The sequence below is a fragment of the Pelophylax lessonae genome (assembly GCF_965119305.1).
Source record: "Pelophylax lessonae genome assembly, chromosome: 4".
Taxonomy (NCBI): domain Eukaryota; kingdom Metazoa; phylum Chordata; class Amphibia; order Anura; family Ranidae; genus Pelophylax; species Pelophylax lessonae.
Genome location: NC_138771.1, coordinates 235,575,088 through 235,595,381, shown reverse-complemented (window position 1 = coordinate 235,595,381; position 20,294 = coordinate 235,575,088). Strand labels below are relative to the sequence as shown.

At 43.3% G+C, this 20,294-nt stretch overlaps 1 protein-coding gene across 2 annotated transcripts in view; it reads right to left on the bottom strand.

Annotated features, from left to right (window-relative positions):
- Positions 1–20,294, bottom strand: part of DOCK4 (dedicator of cytokinesis 4) — a 529,522-nt gene that overhangs the window by 258,302 nt on the left and 250,926 nt on the right. For both annotated transcript variants that reach the window (XM_082254719.1, XM_082254720.1), the window contains exons 14-15: positions 16,142–16,266; positions 2,744–2,906 (exon numbers count right to left, since the gene is read on the bottom strand). In XM_082254719.1, coding sequence (XP_082110845.1) covers positions 2,744–2,906; positions 16,142–16,266 — 288 coding nt within the window. The remainder of the gene's footprint in view (positions 1–2,743; positions 2,907–16,141; positions 16,267–20,294) is intronic.

Genomic DNA, 20,294 nt, shown 5'->3' with positions numbered 1-20,294 from the left:
AGGAGCCATTTTGTCTACATCAGCAACATAATATTCAAATGAAATCACCTTTAACTGCTTCCCTTTAAGGGTCATTGTAAAATGAGGGCTGGACGGGAACCCTATTGTTCTAGGAGGACGTCATGGGACGTCCTCCCTAGAGCACGTGATGGGCCATGCTCCAGCACAATTTGTCACCTGCTGTGTCAGGTGACTGATCAGTGTACCAGCCTGCTGCCGGTACCATGTGATTGCTGTTACCAATCACAGGAGATCATATGACAGTTGTAAACAATAAATGGCTTCTTTTCATGCCATTCATTGTGTTGCTGGCTGTGATTGGTCACAGTGATAACACGGTGCAAACAGGCCAATCACAGCCAATCTGTACCACGTCATTAGCTTTGTCCAATCAAAGCTAATCACAATATACACCGAATACACACTTTCATTCAGTAAAAATGTTTGCTTATGGCAGTGAAATTTCTTAATTTTTCCAAAAAAACTGTGGCAAAAAATTACAACCTCAAAAAATGCGCCACGCCTCTTACAAAATACCTTGAACTGTCTACTTTCCAAAATGGGTCATCTGGGGGATATTTGTACTGTCCTGGCATTTTCAGGTCTCAAGAAATAAAATAGGTCATCAGTACATCAGGATTTAAAGATTTTCAGATATACAGCTGCAAGAAAGAGTATGTGAACCCTTTGGAATGATATGGATTTCTGCACAAATTTGTCATAAAATGTGATCTGATCATCATCAAAGTCACAACAATAGACTTTCACAGTCTGCTTAAACTAATAACACACTAAGAATGAAATGTTGTCATGTTTTGATTGAACACACCATGTAAACATTCACAGTGCAGGTGGAAAAAGTATGTGAACCCCTAGACTAATGACATCTCCAAGATGTCAGCCAACTGGAGTCCAATCAATGAGATGAGATTGGAGGTGTTGGTTACAGCTGTCCTGCCCTATAAAAAACACACACCAGTTCTGGGTTTGCTTTTCACAAGAAGCATTGCCTGATGTGAATGATGCCTCGCACAAAAGAGCTCTCAGAAGACCTACGATTAAGAATTGTTGACTTGCATAAAGATGGAAAAGGTTATAAAAGTATCTCCAAAAGCCTTGCTGTTCATCAGTCCACAGTAAGCCAAATTGTCTATAAATGGAGAAAGTTCAGCACTGCTGCTACTCTCCCTAGGAGTGGCTGTCCTGTAAAGATGACTGCAAGAGCACAGCACAGACTGCTCAATGAGGTAAAGAAGAATCCTAGAGTGTCAGCTAAAGACTTACAAAAGTCACTAGCAAATGCTAACAACCCTGTTAGCAAATCTACAATATGTAAAACACTAAACAAGAATGGATTTCATGGGAGGATATCAGAGAGGAAGCCACTGCTGTCCAAAAAAAACATTGCTGCACATTTACAGTCTGCACAAGAGCACCTGGATGTTCCACAGCAGTGCCGGCAAAATATTCTGTGGACAGATGAAACCAAAGGTGAGTTGTTTGGAAAAACACACAACACTATGTGTGGCAAAAAAAAAAAGGCACAGCACACCAACATTCAAAACCTCATCCCAACTGTGAAGTATGGTGGTGGGTGCATCATGGATTGGGGCCGCTTTGCTGCTTCAGGGCCTGGACGGATTGCTATCATTGAACGAAAAATGAATTCCCAAGTTTATCAAGACATTTTGCAGGAGAACTTAAGGCCATCTGTCTACCAGATGAAGCTCAACAAAAGAGGGGTGTTGCAACAGGACAATGACCCAAAGCATAGAAGTAAATCAACAGAAGAAAATACGCCTTCTGAAGTGGCCCAGTCAGATTTCTGACCTCAACCCGATTGAGATGCTGTGGCATGACCTCAAGAAAGCGATTCACACCAGACATCCCAAGAATATTGCTGAAATTAAACAGTTCTGTAAAGAGGAATGGTCAAGAATTTCTCCTGACTGTTGTGCACATCTGATCTGCAACTACAGGAAACGTTTGGTTGAAGTTATTGCTGCCAAAGGAGGTTCAACCAGTTATGAAATCCAAGGGTTCACATACTTTTTCCACCTGCACTGTGAATGTTTACATGGTGTGTTCAATAAAAACATGGCAACATTTCATTCTTTGTGTGTTATTAGTTTAAGCAGACTGTGATTGTCTATTGTTGTGACTTAGATGATGATCAGATCCCATTTTTTGACCAATTTGTGCAGAAATCCATATCATTCCAAAGGGTTCACGTACTTTTTCTTGCATGTATATTCCGTTTGTGGACTCTAATTTTCCTACAGACTAAATAATTTACACTGATTTGGGTTAGTTTCACCAAAGAAATGTATCAGAATACATTTTGGTCTAAATTTATGAAGAAAGATCATTTGCCTGCAAACTTTTATAACCAAAACAAAGAAAAGGTTTTTTTTTTTTTTTTTTTTTTTATTTAAGCAAAAAATAAAAACCTCAGTGGTTAATAATTACCACTAAAAAAAGTTCTATTTGTGTGAAAAAAAAGGACAAAAATTTAATTTGGGTACAGTGTTGCATGACCACGCAATTGTCATTCAAAGTGTGACAGCGCTGAAAGCTGAAAATCGGCCTGCGCGGAAAGGGGGTAAAAGTGGCCAGTACTATAGTGGTTAAAAAGTTTGTAATACTACAAAATGTGGAAAAGGTGTAGAAAAGATGTAGAGGCAAATACTTATGAATGGCACTAATGTGCTTATTTATGAATCAGCAAATGGATTTGACTTACTAGAACAGTGACGAAATTCAAATCGGATATGTGCTCCTCTGAATTTATCCACAGGAATGGGAAGCTTTAATAGTTCTGACCACCTGGGACTGTTGTTGTGATATAACACAAAGGAATGATACTCATGTGCTGTAGGTTCTCCTGAACCAAAAGATATATAATCCTGTAATATAAATTGTATTAGTAAATTAAAAAAAAAGAAATTCAAGCAATTTATAAGGCTGACCATGAAAAAATGCATCAACAGTATGAAGTTCCTATACAGAAGGAGATTATTTTAATTAAAAGTGGTCGTAAACTTGGTTATACCACTTGTAAGTACAGGTAAGCCGATAAAAGCCCATGGGCGCATGTGCTCTAAAGGCCAAGCTTACTGCACCAGAACTCCAGAGCCCCATGCCATAAACGGCGGCTCCCGCGTGCAAGTGCGGGAATGACGTCATCGCGGCTCCAGCCACTCACAGCGCTGGAGCCTGCGAACCCCGAAGAAACACTGGGAAGATGTCCACCGCCTTAGCGGGGAGCAGGGGCCGCTAGAAGAGCTTTCTTCTAAGATAAGTATTTCATAATGAGCTAGTATGAGATGCACACTAGCTCATTATGCCTTTGTCTTACAGGTTTTTACTTTTTCATCCGGAGTTTACATCATCTTTTTTTTTTTAATCCAAACTTTTTTATTGATATAAAAGAGAAAGGAATCCGAACATTACATGGACAGAATGGTCAGTTTAAATCACACATTATAAAAATACAGAATACAATGGTCAATCTGTGCGAGAAAGGTGCACAACAGAGAGAGAAACCAAACAACAAAGGAAAAATAAAGTAGAACACGAGCCTATAGTGCAGTAATCTATGCATAATGACATTTCTTTCTGTTTTTCTGAAGTAATAGCAGATAGGCTTTGAATCAAATTAAATTAATGAATATCAGGGGTGGGTGGGGTATTCCAGGTTCTGTAGCAATAAAACAGACTATATCCACTCAGATTTATAAGAGTCTATCTATTACTAGTCATGTAGGATCAAGACCAGGAGAGTCCAGCCAGCTCTGCCACACAAGAGAAAAATGGATTTTTGTAAAATCTTACCGTAAAATCCTTTTCTCTTAGCTCATTGACAGACGTAGTCCTCGGTGATACAGCACCTTCGGGTTATGTTGCCTCCACAGGAGCAGGACTAGACAGGAAATAAAAATGCTCTGGCCACACCCCAGGGGCAGTCCCCGAGGGTATATCCTCTCTCTCTCCACCACAGCAAATCAGTTATGTCACAAAAGCAGTGCTTAGAGAATTTAACCCAACCCAACTCAAAAACAGAGGGGCGGGGACTACGTCTGTCAATGAGCTAAGAGAAAGGGATTTTACGGTAAGATTTTACAAAAATCCATTTTTCTCTATCGCTCATTGACAGACGTAGTCCTCGGTGATACAGCACCTTCGGGAAGTCCCAGAGCAGTATCACAAATGAGGGGTGGGAGAATGGAAATCAAATCCCAATCTAGAAGGCCCAACCGGTGCCAACTAGAAGTTTACAATGCTCATCCTTAATGATGAGACTCAACAAAAAGAAATTTTTCAAACAGAAAAAAACCCTCGAGGTAGGCCACCGGTCTCCTCAAATTGCGGCCTGCAAAACCTTGCGGCCAAATGAGGCATCCGCCGATGCCATCACATCAATTTTATAACATTTTGTAAAGGTATGTACCGACGACCAGGTGGCCGCCTTACATACCTGGACCACTGACGCCTGATGGCGAAAGGCCCAGGAAGTACTGAGCGCTCGAGTGGAGTGCGCCCTAACAGGGAACGGAGGACTCTGACCCTTAATAGAATAAGCCTGTACCACCGTCTGTCTAATCCATTTGGCAATAGTCGCGGCAGATGCAGGCAACCCCTTTCTGGGGCCATCCGTGATCACAAAAAGTGAATCCGTCTTACGGAATGATTCCGTAGCTTTCAGGTATATCCTGATTGCCCGAACCACATCCAAGGAATGCATCGCATGTTCCCGATGATGATTGGGCTGAGGACACAAGGAAGGTAGTACAATATCTTCATTCAGATGAAAATCTGAAACCACCTTAGGAAGAAAGGATGGCTTAGGATGAAGTACTACCTTATCCCTATGAATCACTAGGTATAGGGACTGACATGATAATGCAGCCAGTTCTGACACCCTGCGAGCAGAAGTGATAGCCACCAAGAAGGCCACCTTCTGGGATAAAGTAAGCAAGGGAATCTCCCTGATGTTTTCAAAGGGAGGTTTCTGTAGAACCGACAAAACTAAATTAAGATCCCAGGGCGGTAAGGGCGCGCGGACTGGTGGAGCCAGGTGCCGCACCCCCTGGATGAAATTCCGCACCAAGGACTTGGTAGCTAAAGGTTTCTGAAAGAAGATAGCTAATGCTGAAACTTGACCCTTGATGGTGCTCAAGGCTAGTTTCTGCTCAACCCCTTTTTGCAAAAAAGCCAATATTCGAGTCACCGAATAGGTACGTGGAGGAAATCCTAAAGATTCGCACCACGCAATATAAGTCTTCCATGTGTGATAATAGACCTTGCTGGAAGTCGTTTTCCTTGCTTTAATAAGGGTAGGAATGACTGAAGCTGACAACCCTCTGTCCTTCAGTACTTGGGTCTCAATGGCCAGGCCATTAAAACCAGCGACTGTAAAGCACGATGGTAAATTGGTCCTTGAGACCACAGACACTCCCTGAGACGAAGTTCCCACGGAACGTCTGCGACTAGCATGTCCAAGTCGGCCAGGCCGGCTTGACGAGGCCAGCCTAGAATTTCTAGGACCACTGGCGCTGACTGGATCTGAACCAGGCGTCCCTAGAGCTATCTGGCCCCGACCATCCGAGAAAGTCTGGTCGTTTTCTGTTCCCACACATTTATCAGATACCTGATTCCTATCAGAAAGGGTGATCTTTTCTGGTTGAACCTCAGGGACCAAAGTCACCCGGCTAGAGGCTTCTTGGTCTGTCTGGTCAACCAGATCCGATTCCTGTGGGGAATAGAGACTAATCTTAGGAAAAGGTAAAGGAAAAGATCTATTCAGGGAACGGTGACTACCGCTCCCTGTAGTACTTAAATGTTGGAAGGGAAGAATCGCACCGGTAGTAGTAGTCGATGCTCGATCTAATGTCCTGAATACCGGTGAAAACGTCCCCCCACCCTCAACCCGGGTGGGGGCGCACCTTCAGGCTGTGTACTCCTTTGCTTCGGGTTTGGCTAAGTTGGTCCTCTGTTTGTCCGACCAGCCTTTCTTGAACCCTCCTGGAGGAGTCTTGCCTTTCCCGCTTGTTCCAGCCGGGCGTACGAACCCTTTATGGGCGGTAAAGAAAGGTCCTCGCTTGTTGCGAGGTCCCTTAGCTTTAGCAGCCTGTGGCAAGAAAGTGCTCTTGCCCCCAGTGGCGTCCTTAATAATTTCATCTAGGGTGGCCCCAAATAGGCGATTCCCCTGAAAGGGGAGATTCGTCAAGGTCTTTTTGGAACCTAGGTCAGCTGACCAGCATTTTAACCACAGCACACGTCTGAGGATTACCGCTGACATAGATGCATGCCCTAATAGGGGGGTAGCATCCAAGGCTGCGTCACAGACAAACTGTAGCCCTTGTATAATCTGTTCCATCAAATCAGATGTTCCCTGGGGGATATCTTTTCCCCTTAGGTCTTGGCGTACCAATCTCGCCCATTCCGTTAGTGTCTGAGAAACTAGACCAATAACAATTACTGGTCTAAATGCTGACCCTATCAGGGAGAAGATAGTGCGGGACTCCGCTTCTATCTTTCGATCCACCGGATCCTTAAAGGACGAAGTGTCCTCCACTGGGATAACCGTGGCTTTATTCAGCCTGGAAATAGGTGGATCCACCACTGGTGGTACCATCCATTTCTTAATGAAGGATTCCTCAAATGGATAGCGTCTAGCAATACGCTTGGAAATCGTAAAGGTACGCTTAGAATGCTCCCATTCTCCTTTAATTTTATTACCAAAACACTTGGGTACAGGAAAAACCTTCATCGTTTTAATGGGTTTGTTAGTACCAAAGGGAATCTCTGTTTCAGTTGCCTCTGCCGGTAAAACCTCAAGTCTTAAGGTTTCCCGCACTGCCACAACTAGTGCGTCCACCAATGCTTCTTCCTGAATTATAGCTGGAGAAGGAACGTCCTCCTCACTGTCTGAGGGAGCTTTACCTGAGGTAACAGCCCTTGCAGAGGGACCTGCAGCTGCAGTGACCATCTCTGAATCTGAGTCAGAGGTGTCAGATAATATAGGGGTAGGCGGGGGTCGCTTCCTTGACCCCCGTCCCTGACAGGCTGCCTCCACCCGAGCCACCAAAGACTCCAAAACTGCTGTAAATGCATCCATACTCTGTGCACCGGCGGGTCCCGTGGCCCCCTCGAGGGAAACAGGTGGGGGTATTTGTGTGGCAGGGTCCATGATTATTCCAGTAACTTCCCAGATAATACAATTCAATTTTAAATAAATAAAAAAACTTTTTTTTTTTTTTCAGACCCCCAGCGCCACAAAAGCCCCTTAGTGTTACCTGCTAGGGATCCCTATCGATCGAGAGAGAGAGAGATAGACCCCCAGGCTCACCACTTGATGCTCAGAGTTAACTGCAACAGGTTACAGCGCTGTGTTCACAAACAGGAAGTCTTTTGGCTGGCTGCCCAGGAAGAAAGGAGGCGGCTCCGCCCCTCTGCACGCCTTCCGGCGCCTCCCCTAGCTCCACGAGGTGTTTGGATCACCTCAAACATGGCCGCCCCCATGCTGGAGACACGAGGCTACGCCAAAATGGCGGCTCGTGCGATCCAGCAAAAAAAATGGCGGCGGCCTGTACCGAATAGCGGCGTGCTGCAGAGCACACAACACCTTCTCTGCAAGGGGATTTGGCGTGGTTGGCGGTACCGGCCCTGGCGGACCGCATGGCCGTTCGGAAGGCCTGCTATTGCTGGAGATTTGACTAGGAAGGCAGTCTACATGTCCGTGGCTTCTGACTGGTAGGTACTTATTATCATCACAGTAAGATTCCCATACTGCCACCGATTACCATCTTTTTAACATGTATACAATTAGATTGTTAGCTCCCAAACCAAGCCTCCTGGCTTTTTGAACATAAAATCACACTCAAAGTAGGGGGATCTGTGCCATGTTATAGGATGGAGGGGGACTCTACCTTACCATACAGAGAGGGGCCCGCGTTCACCACAAGACCCGTCAGGGGAAAAGGGGGAACATACTACACACCATACCGGAACCAGGCGGGCACCAACTCCTGACAGTACCCCTCTCCACCGGGGCGGGAGGGCTGTCGACCAATACGGACGCCGTGACTCATGGTCCTTGGCGTTTCAGCGAGACGTTTAACTTGCGGGGTCAGTCCCCCAGTGGGACTATGTCGCGGCCGACCCAGCACGGAGCTATGGCCTGCACGCGCTCGTAGGCTGAACTGGGGTGACCACCGGATCTCAACATCCAGCCCGTCGCCCAGTTCAGCTTTCTTGCTTGAAGATCTCACAGGAACACTGGAGAAAAAAGCTGTCTAAAAAATCTTTTTAAGAAAAAAATCCTGCCAGGACCGAAGATCCCAGCAAGGTATCTAGGTCCTTACTCCTGACTAGACAGAAAAAAACTGATTTGCTGTGGCGGAGAGAGAGAGGATATACCCTCGGGGACTGCCCCTGGGGTGTGGCCAGAGCATTTTTATTTCCTGTCTAGTCCTGCTCCTGTGGAGGCAACATAACCCGAAGGTGCTGTATCACCGAGGACTACGTCTGTCAATGAGCGATAGAGAAAATTTATTTAACGCATTTTGATGGCAATAAGCCAGTTGCTCCACGAGTAGGAGAGAGTTAACATATTCAACCCATTTCTTTTTGGAGGGTATCGTAGGCGATATCCAAAACATGGAGTTTCATCAGTTTCAGTTTCCTAGCAAAGTACAACAGACTCGTTATCATAGTGTACATGCCCGGTGGATACTTTTCAGCATCCAAGGCTCCAAGCAAACACATCAGGGGCATAAGAGGAAAAGGAACTGGTGCGAGTAAGGGGATGGTTTGCAGGACCTCGTATAAATACCTCGTAAGTTTTGGGCATCGCCACAGCATAGTTATAAAATCGCCTCTATGTACATCACTTTTGGGGAATAGCAGCGTATCTCTCCTCCCCCAGTCAAACATTACAGGTGTGTGATAAGCTCTATGGAGAATAAACAGCTGTGGGAGCTTGTGGGAAGCAGACAGGGAAGGTACAGTGATTGCTTCCATAGCCATGTCCCATTGCTCACATCAATTTCTCTGCTCACATCAATTTCTCCAATATCTATCACCCAGCAAGCCCTGCATTTCAGTCTAGTATGGTGTTGGATAGAGGATATTAATTCCATATATAGTGCATTGCGAAAGTATTCGGCCCCCTTGAACTTTTTGACCTTTTGCCACATTTCAGGCTTCAAAACATAAAGATATAAAACTGTAATTTTTTTTGAAGAATCAACAACAAGTTGGACACAATCATGAAGTGGAACAAAATTTATTGGATATTTCAAACTTTTTTAACAAAAAAACTGAAAAATTATTCAGCCACTTTACTTTCAGTGCAGCAAACTCTCTCCAGAAGTTCAGTGAGGATCTCTGAATGATCCAATGTTGACCTAAATGACTAATGATGATAAATAGAATCCACCTGTGTATAATCAAGTCTCAGTATAAATGCACCTGCACTGTGATAGTCTCAGAGGTCCGTTTAAAGCGCCGAGAGCATCATCAAGAACAAGGAACACACCAGGCAGGTACGAGATACTGTTGTGGAGTAGTTTAAAGCCGGATTTGGATACAAAAAGATTTCCCAGGCTTTAAACATCCCAAGGAGCACTGTGCAAGTGATAATATTGAAATGGAAGGAGTATCAGACCATTGCAGACCTGGCCGTCCCTCTAAACTTTCAGCTCATACAAGGAGAAGACTCATCAGAGATGCAGCCAAGAGGCCCATGATCACTCTGCAGAGATCTACAGCTGAGGTGGAAGACTCTGTCCATAGGACAACAATCAGTCGTATATTGCACAAATCTGGCCTTTATGGAAGAATGGCAAGAAGAAAGCCATTTCTTAAAGATATCCATAAAAAGTGTTGTTTAAAGTTTGCCACAAGCCACCTGGGAGACACACCAAACATGTGGAAGAAGGTGCTCTGGTCAGATGAAAGCAAAATCGAACTTTTTGGCAACAATGTTATGTTTGGCGTAAAAGCAACACAGCTCATCACCCTGAACACACCATCCCCACTGTCAAACATGGTGGTGGCAGCATCATGGTTTGGGCCTGCTTTTCTTCAGCAGGGACAGGGAAGATGGTTAAAATTGATGGGAAGATGGATGGAGCCAAATACAGGACCATTCTGGAAAAAAACCTGATGGAGTCTGCAAAAGACCGGAGACTGGGATGGAGATTTGTCTTTCAACAAGACAATGACCCAAAACATAAAGCAAAATCTACAATGGAATGGTTCACAAATAAACATATCCAGGTGTTAGAATGGACAAGTCAAAGTCCAGACCTGAATCCAATCGAGAATCTGTGGAAAGAACTAAAAAACTGCTGTTCACAAACGCTCTCCATCCAACCTCACTGAGCTTGAGCGGTTTTGCAAGGAGGAATGGGCAAAAATTTCAGTCTCTCGATGTGCAAAACTGATAGAGACATACCCCAAGCGACTTACAGCTGTAATCGCAGCAAAAGAAGGCGCTACAAAGTATTAACTTAAGGGGGCTGAGTAATTTTGCACGCCCAATTTTTCAGTTTTTTATTTGTTAAAAAAGTTTGAAATATCCAATAAATTTCATTCCACTTCATGATTGTGTCCCACTTTTTGTTGATTCTTCAAAAAAAATTACAGTTTTATATCTCTATGTTTGAAGCCTGAAATGTGGCAAAAGGTTGAAAAGTTCAAGGGGGCCGAATACTTTCGCAATTCACTGTAAGCATGAGAGATTAAACCTTTCTGAGTATTTGAATGTAAAATCTCAGTCACCAGGACTGAGTTAGAGGTAGTCAAATTAAGGATTCGCTGTTGAATCTGCAACGCATGTCTAAACTGAAGGTATTGGTAAAATTGCCTAGGAGATAGTGAGAATTCATTGCAAAAGTGGTAATTTGCCTTCAGGGAAGTGTTCCTATAGACCTGATGTAAGAACCAAACACCCTTTTGTTGCCAAATTGAGAAACCTGTTAACTTACAAAGGTCAGGAAAATTAGGATTATGCCATATAAGGGTATAATCCAAAAGGAACGGTAATATGGAGTGCCTCCTTTGTGGCCTTCCAAACCTATTGAAGAAGAGCTGCTGTAGGCAGAGGAAAAGGGGGAGGCTCAGTAGACCCATCTCTAAGTGAGAGCTGGCAGGTAAGCTAGGGTTAGAGGAGCTCACCAGTCTAGCTATAGGGTCCTCGGTATAGCACTGACCCAAGCCAGCAAATTGCTGCATCTGGGATGCCATAAAACAAGTCTTGGAGTGCAGAATCACCAAGTAAGTACCCCTCTATCCTTGCCATACTGCAGGATGGTTAAGCTAATACGGGCCTTTTTCTTTCTCCAAATGAGATCCCTGAATTGAGAGTCTATGGGTTTATACCACTTATTAGAGATCCACATAGGGGAGTTGTGGAAGATGTACAGAAGTTGTTGTGCTCAGACCATCTTTATTAAATTTACTCGGCCCACTACTGACAGGGGGAGCTTACACAAACTTAGGCTTTTTAATTTTTGTCTATCCAGCAATGGGTTAAGATTCATTTGGAGACGTGAAAAATCAGGAGAGATCACGACGCCCAGGTATTTAAAGGAGTTAGCAACATCAAATGGTCTGCACAGGCCGGGAGGGGTGTTCCTAGCGGGTCGAGGAGCATAAGGATGGATTTAGACCAATTTATAGTAAAACCGGAGAATTCACCAAATTTGTTGATAGTGGTCATAAGAGTCTGCAAGGAGCCAGCTGTGTCACCCAGATAGAGCAGGGTGTCATCTAGGAAAACTTCTTCATTGAGGGAACCACGTCGAAATCCCACAATGGCTGGGTCCTTGCGGATTAAGATGGACAATGGTTCCACAGAGAGGGCAAATAGAAGGGGGGAGAGAGGACACTCCTGTCTAGTGCCCCTGTGCAGAGGGAAAGAAGGAGAGAGGACATTGTTGATATGCAGTCTAGCCCTGGGATCAGAGTAAAGAACACGCACCCAATTGATGAAGTCTTCTCCTAACCCAAAGCGAGAGAGAATCTCCCAGAGGTAGGGCCATTCAATGCTATCAAAAGCCTTGGCTGCATCTAAGGAGAAAATGGCCCTACCTCCCGGATTATCCACTGCCACCTATAAATTGAGGAACAATCTTCTGATATTATTAGCTGTTGACCTACTAGGAATAAACCCCGACTGTTCCTGATGAATCAGTTTTCAAATCACTCTGGAGAGTCTGGTAGCCAGAATGCGTGCAAGTAACTTAACATCCATGTTCAATAATGAGATGGGACGGTACGAGTCCGGCAGAAGCTTATTTTTCCCTGGCTTGTGAATCACCACAACTATGGCCTCGATCATGGAATTAGGCAAGAGCCCTGTCTTAGCTGCCTCACTTAAGGTCTTTACCAGTGGAGGTAGGAGGACACCCCATATCTGGTGTATACCTCTACAGAAAGGCCGTCTGTTCCAGGGGACTTGAAATTAGGGGCGGCAGCCAGTGCTTTAGACAATTCCTCTACAGTAATCGGGGAGTTTAATGCAGTCCTCTCAGAGTCAGACAACGGGGGGAAGGTACAGTTTTGCAAAAAAGGTGTCAGGTCAGAGGCCGAGGCACATCTTTTGGAGGCATACAAGTCTGCATAAAAATGGTAAAATGTGTCAACTATGTCAGAATTAGTGGTATGGATCTCTCCAGATGTCGACCGTATGGCATCTATAACAGGATGATCCTGCTGCGCTCTAGCCACCAGAGCCAGAAGATGACCTGTATTGTCTCAAAGAAGCTTTGCTGCTGGAAATACCTTTTCTTCTCTGCAGCTGTCAAGACCACTGAATTATATAAAGATTGGGCCTCAACCCAGTTATGATGAGTAGTGGCATTGGGGTGTGCTACTAGATCTGTCTCCCTACGTTGCCTTTCTTTTCTGATCATGTCCTCCCATTTCCTGGATTTACGTTTTATGGCAGTGATTTCTCGGATAATAAGCCCTCTGAGGAAGGAATGCTTTTAGTGGATCCCAGATTATAGCTGTGCTAGCAGATTCCATATTCGATTCCATAGAATCAAATTAACTCAGCCAGCCCCCCTGCAATCTTATAAGGGTTTGGGAACAATTTCAGCCAAAATGGTTTAACCCTCACAGAGATCAAGTAGGAAGATCTGCTAGGGCTAGGCGCACCCAGAGTGGGGAGTGGTCTGGTTTACAACCTCTTTAATAGCAATCTACCTATTACGGTCCACATATGTATACCACTGATCCTGCCAGAGCTTATTACCGAACAGTTCAAGAACTTTTTTTAAGTGATCAGGCATTTATTAACCACAGAGATTACTATTGACTGTATGTCTCTATAAGTAATAATAAGTGTTTGACTTATCAGACACTTGTACTAGCTGCATTTAAAAAATAATTCTGGGCATTGGCATGTTATACATAGTTACCTTGGTGCTGCACTGAGAGGCCAGCCTGATGCCTTGTGAAAGTCAGCTGCTCAACATGGGCACTATTCAGAGAATGCCGCACATTTTCTGAATGGATGTAAAGCATTCTCTGATTAAACAAAGTGTAGAGCGTGACATCACCATCCCACCTTGTCCAATCAGAGAACGCTTTGCAATCATTCAGAGATTGCAAAGCATTCTTTGAATAGCACCCAGGCTGAGCGGCTGACCTCCAGTGTTCACAAAGTAGGAGAGCAGCCACTCAGGGTGAGACCTGGAAGCAAGTGGAGATCAACAGAGTAGCAATGTCAACTTCAGTGATATTAGGCTTCCAGTGGCATTGACCAAGTATATCATACACATAATTACATTGGTCCAAGCTGGACCAGTGTAAGGCTTGGTTCACACAACATGCGTTTTTTTGGTGCTTTTTGCAGAAACGCACTACAGTCCATTTAACATGGTTTCCTATTGGACACGCTCACATCTATCCTTTTTTCAGCTGCCGCATTTTTGAAAAAGGTCAGGGACTTTATTAAACACAAAACAGTGCGCTTTTGGTTCAATCGACTTTGATGAAGAGGCTGCAGAAAAGCATGTAGTGGGTTTTTGATGGGATTTTATTGTGATTTTGCCACGATTTGTGTTTTTTTAAATCTGTCCAACAACAAATTGGCCAAATAAAAAGCATAAAAAGCATAAAAAATGAAAAACGCACCAAAAAAAAAAAAACACTGGGCATATAAAGTACACCCAAAAAAAAAAAAAAACCATCATTCAGGTATCTTGTGCATACCTTTTACGACCAGAGATTCTTTCTCCCTTTGCCACAGCAGTGTTACCTGAAATTGCCAGGACCAGCTGTCTTTTTGACAGCCTGGTCCTAGTCTGTCGCTCAGAAATATTGATAGGAGCTCTTGTATAAAGAAAGCCGGTAAACCGCATCTAAAAGCTTTGATTATACATATATAACAATATTATAGCTATACAATATTTATGTGTAGTTCAATGGAGTATCCTTTGACCTGTACATAGTCAATTAACCACTTTACCTCCGCCCACAGTAATATTACTGCGGCAGAGTGGCTCGTTATCGTCTGACGACGCAGTACTACGTCGTCAGACACTCCCCCTTCTGGGCAGCGCTTGCGCGCCGCCGGAGGCTCGCTCCCGCTGTTTTTATTCACAGCGGGAGTCGGGCCAGGGGAGGAGCAGCGGCGACCGCCGCTGCTCTGCCCCGATCGCCGGGGATCTAGTGTGGAGATCCGCCCGCCTGTGTAAACACAAGCGGGCGGATCTCCATAGTGACAGGGAGTGACAGATCGGACTGTTCAGCATAGCTGGACATCCGATCTGTCCATGACTCACTCAGTCACCTCCCCCCCTACACGTCAGTAAGCACCAGGCATACATTAACCCCTCCCTCTCCAATAAAATTAACCCCTTCCCTGCCAGTGTCATTTTTACAGTAACAGTGCATATATATAGCACTGATTACTGCAGTAATGTCACTGGTACCCCCAAAAGTGTCAAAAATGTCAGTCAAGGGTCCGATCTGTCCGCCGCAATGTCGCAGTCCCGCAAAAAAAATCGCAGATCGCAGCCATTACGCGTTAAAAAAAACCACCAAAAACGCAAACCAATCAAAATATGCTTATTGCGATTTTTTTTACCAAACATAGGTAGCAGAAAACAAATTGGCCAAAAATTTTTTAAAAAATTGGTTTTTACATCTTTTTTGGGGGGAATTTCATATAAAAAAAAAGTTAAAAATATTGTTATTTTTTCAAAATAAACGCTCTTTTTTTGTTTATAGCGCAAAAAGTAAAAATCGCACAGGTGATCAAATACCACCAAAAGAAAGCTCTGTTTGTGGGAAAAAAAGGACGTAAATTTCGTTTGGGTACGGCGTCGCACGACTGCGCAATTGTCAGTTGAAGTCGCACAGCGCCGAATCGCAAAAAGTGGCCTGGACGGAAGACAGCAAAATCCTCCGGTGGTATAGTGGTTAAGGCAATCTTACAATTTTTTATAATTAAAAATTATACCTATCCCCTTATAAGTCCATAGCTCGCCTTAATCAGCCTTAATCAACTTTCCGCTGTTAGTATTTTCATTAATTTGTTAATTTTAGTATTGCATTAAAAGCACCTTGATTTCATTTGAAAAAAACGTTTTACCAGAAATTTTATTTTATTGTCTAATAAATGAACAATCTCAAAACTAAACTTGCACTTTATATCTAGAAATACCATTTGTTTTAAAATCAACACTAATGTGACTAGAAAATGTATAACTTGTATTACAATTTTTGTGTAATCTGATTTTATAACTTATGTATAACTTATATATATATATATATATATATATATATATTTTTTTTTTTTGCAAAGATTACACCATTCGATTATTGTCTTTGTGGAACACCAATATCTCGAATGGTGTATTAACCAACTGATAAAGCTTAGAGGAAAATATGGGGAATAAGACATTAAGAAACTGTTGATGGAAAATGTAGGCGTATGTCTTTAAAATGGGGGTTGTTAGTAAGAGAGATGGAGAAGGGTTCTTAGGTGTTACAGGAGGGGGAAGATCGGAAGTGTAACAATAGAAGTGTAACAATTTAAAGCTCTACAAATTATTTTGAGAACTATAAACCTCTATCAAAATGGAGAGCAAGGGCCTTAAATAAAAGGTAATACAATTACCTTTAAAACATGTCCTTCGCTGTTCACAATCACCATTGTAACTTGTACATTTCTTGCAACACTTTTGCCACCTTTTTCAAACTCCCCTTTTTCCATAGTGATGTATAGGTCATTCCTCATTTCACCTGTGAAATACAAAATCGCAACTTTCACATTCTCAGCAAGATATCACTATTACTAGATTAATTACAGACATCATTAATTGAACAGTTTTAGAGCAGGGGTCTTCAAACTTTCTAAGCAAAGAGCCACAGACTATGGGAGGCCAGACTGACCAGCAGGAGTAGAAATTGCCCCAAGGTCAGTAGTGGGAGTAAACAACTTTTGTGCTGGTGTCAGTGGGAGGAATTGTGCCCCATCATTGGTGTTTGTGGGAATTTGTGCCCCATCACTGGGATCAATAGGATGAATTTGTGACCCCTCGTTTGGTTAAGCAAAAATACATTTTGCCTCATCATTGGTGTCCGTTTGAGGAATAGTGCCCCATCAATGGTATCCATGGGGGGAATTTGTGCCCCATCATTAGGGCCAGTGAGAGAAGTTTTTGCCCAATTATATGGGTCAGTGGGAAAAATATGTGCCCTGTTGTTGGGGTCAGTGAGAGAAATAGTGCTTCAATAGTGGTTTGTTAATGGATGAAAAAGTGCCATATCCGGCCACGTTCCCCAAATATTTTTTGGAGGAATGCTTTACCTTTTAGAACAAAATACCTTTTCTCTCCCACATTGTCCTTCTTTGTGGTCTGTGGTGTAGACTCTTAATTAAGTAATTGTACTATTTAAAAAAAAGTGTTTTCTCTATCATCCATTGAGAGACACAGCTCTATGGATATTATGCAACCAAGGGGTTATATTCCCAGCTATAGGTCGATTGGACACCATACACATAATAACTGAAGGCCTGACCCCTAGAGGCTAACCATTCCTACACCTGCTTAGTTTTGCTAAGTTTTCTCAGGAGAATTGAAGGCCCCTTCCCATCTGCTATATTTTTTGCTTGAATTGGAAGAATTTTCTGATATCAACATCAACTAATGGGTTCATGCCAGATGTTGAAAATCAAAATTAATTTAATATACTGTGATCTCTCTGTGATGGTCCTGCGGTCTTATAGTGACATTATGTCTGTTCCAGTTTGCACAAGATTCTGCTATTCAGATCAGGCCAATTATATGGGGTTTTCTTGCTTAACCACCTGTCTATCAAGTTAAGTTTACAAAAAGTGCGGCAAACAAGGGGTTAAAGCAAGCTCGTGGCTGGTGAAGCAAAGGTTTTGAGATACAATGACATTGTGGGTTCTGTTATCCTAGCCACGGTGAAAGCTCACAAATCTACTTCTGGGAAAATTAATCGAACGTGGAAGGCTTCTTGTTGGAGACTTTGTGGTTTTCCCCACATGCATTTTCAGTGAGTACTTCTCTTTCTTTCCTTCAGCTGGGAACAAGGTTTAGCTCTAAGCATCATCAAGGGTCAGGTGTCTTCAAAGTTCTTTTTCAACTTCCTCTTGCCACTATTTGGTGATTTTTACTTGAAGTCAAGTAGCTGCATGCGTTTCACTCCATCCATAAAACTCGTGCTGTCTGTATTAAAAATACCTCTGTTTAAAACCCTTTAAAATATTTCCTTTATGTTATCCTGTTAGGTAGCCTTTCTTGGTGCTATTACTTCAGGTAAAAGGGTCTCTGCCTTATGAATGTTGTCCTGTAAGGAGCCCCCCATTTGATCTTAAACAAAGACAAAGTTGTTTTGAGACTAAATTCCTCCTTGAGGAACACAGCTAACTCTCCTCATATGCGATCTTTCCACGTTGGAATGCTTGCTACCACTGAGCAGGAAAGATTATAATCTCTAGGAGGCTAGCCTTCAGTTTCTGGGGGGTGATTTACTAAAACAGGTGCACACACAATAACCAAGTAGCTTCCAGGTTTCCAGCCCCTTTCACACATACGGTCCGTTCAGTTCATCAGTTCAGTCACGTCAAAATGTATAAGTTTTCCATCCATTTTTCATCCGGTTTTCATCCTTTTTTTTTTTTACATCCACTACCAATGCAAAAACAGATGAAAAGCGGACCGTTTGTCCGTTTACATCCGTTTTTTGTCCGATCCTTTTTTTTGACAGATGAAAAATAGGGCATTTATCCGTTCCAAAAATCGGACATTGATGGAAGCGGATGAAAACGGGTGTTAACAGATGATCATCCGTTGTCATCCATTTTTACATAGAGATGCAGTGATGTCCGTTTTTCATCCGTCAACGGATGGATGAAAAATGGACAAACAGACCGTATTTGTGAAAGGGGCCTTACTGTCAAAGCCTAATTGAACAAGCTGAAGTTTTAAGCCGATTGGTTACTATGAACAGGTGCACCAGATTCTGTGTGCACCAGTTTTAGTAAATCTCCCCCAATATGTCTAGTGTTCATTCCTCCTTTAGTGGCAGTATAACACCTTGGTTGCTTTTTAACCATAAAGCATTGTCCCTAAATAGAAAAGGAGTAAGTACAAAAATGCTTTTTATCCTGCATTACTTTTCATCTGTCCTCTTAACGCTTGCATTGACTTTGAAAATCTAGCATAAAACAAAATGTTTTTAAAAAAAATATCAGTGGATTTAAAAATGGATTTTTGTAAAATCTTACCGTAAAATCCTTTTCTCTTAGCTCATTGACAGACGTAGTCCTCGGTGATACACCACCTTCGGGTTATGTTGCCTCCACAGGAGCAGGACTAGACAGGAAATTAAAAAGCTCTGGCCACACCCTAGGGGCAGTTCCAGAGGGTATATCCTCTCTCTCTCTGCCTCAGCAAATCAGTTATGTGAAAAAGCAGTCTTTAGAGATTTTAACCCAACCCAACTCAAAAAACAGAGGGGCGGGGACTACGTCTGTCAATGAGCTAAGAGAAAAGGATTTTACGGTAAGATTTTACAAAAATCCATTTTTCTCTAGCGCTCATTGACAGACGTAGTCCTCGGTGATACACCACCTTCGGGAAGTCCCAGAGCAGTATCACAAATGAGGGGTGGGAAAATGGAAATCAAATCCAAATCTAGAAGGCCCAACCGGTGCCAACTAGAAGTTTACAATGCTCATCCTTAATGATGAGACTCAACAAAAAAGAGAAAAACTTTCCTTTTTTTTTTTTTTTTTAAACAGAAAAAAACCCTCGAGGTAGACCACCGGTCTCCTCAAATTGCGGCCTGCAAAACCTTGCGGCCAAATGAGGCATCCGCCGATGCCGTCACATCAATCTTATAGAATTTTGTAAAGGTATGTACCGACGACCAGGTGGCCGCCTTACATACCTGGACCACTGACGCCTGATGGCGAAAGGCCCAGGAAGTACTGAGCACTCGAGTGGAGTGCGCCCTAACAGGGAACGGAGGACTCTGACCCTTAATAGAATAAGCCTGTACCACCGTTTGTCTAATCCATTTAGCAATGGTCGTGGCAGATGCAGGCAAACCCTTTCTGGGGCCATCCGTGATCACAAAAAGTGAATCCGTCTTACGGAAAGATTCCGTAGCTTTCAGGTAAACCCTGATTGCCCGAACCACATCTAAGGAATGCAACGCATGTTCCCGATGATGCTTGGGCTGAGGACACAAGGAAGATAGTACAATATCTTCATTCAGATGAAAATCTGAAACCACCTTAGGAAGAAAAGATGGCTTAGGATGAAGTACTACCTTATCCCTATGAATCACTAGGTATGGGGACTGGCATGATAATGCAGCCAGTTCTGACACCCTGCGAGCAGAAGTAATAGCCACCAAGAAGGCCACCTTCTGGGATAAAGTAAGCAAGGGAATCTCCCTGATGTTTTCAAAGGGAGGTTTCTGTAGAACCGACAAAACCAAATTAAGATCCCAGGGCGGTAAGGGCGCGCGGACTGGAGGAGCCAGGTGCCGCACCCCCTGGATGAAATTCCGCACCAAGGACTTGGTAGCTAAAGGTTTCTGAAAGAAGATTGCTAATGCTGAAACTTGACCCTTGATGGTGCTCAAGGCTAGCTTCTGCTCAACCCCTTGTTGCAAAAAGGCCAATATTCGAGTCACCGAATAGGTACGTGGAGGAAATCCTAAAGATTCGCACCACGCAATATAAGTCTTCCATGTGTGATAATAGACTTTGCTGGAAGTCGCTTTCCTTG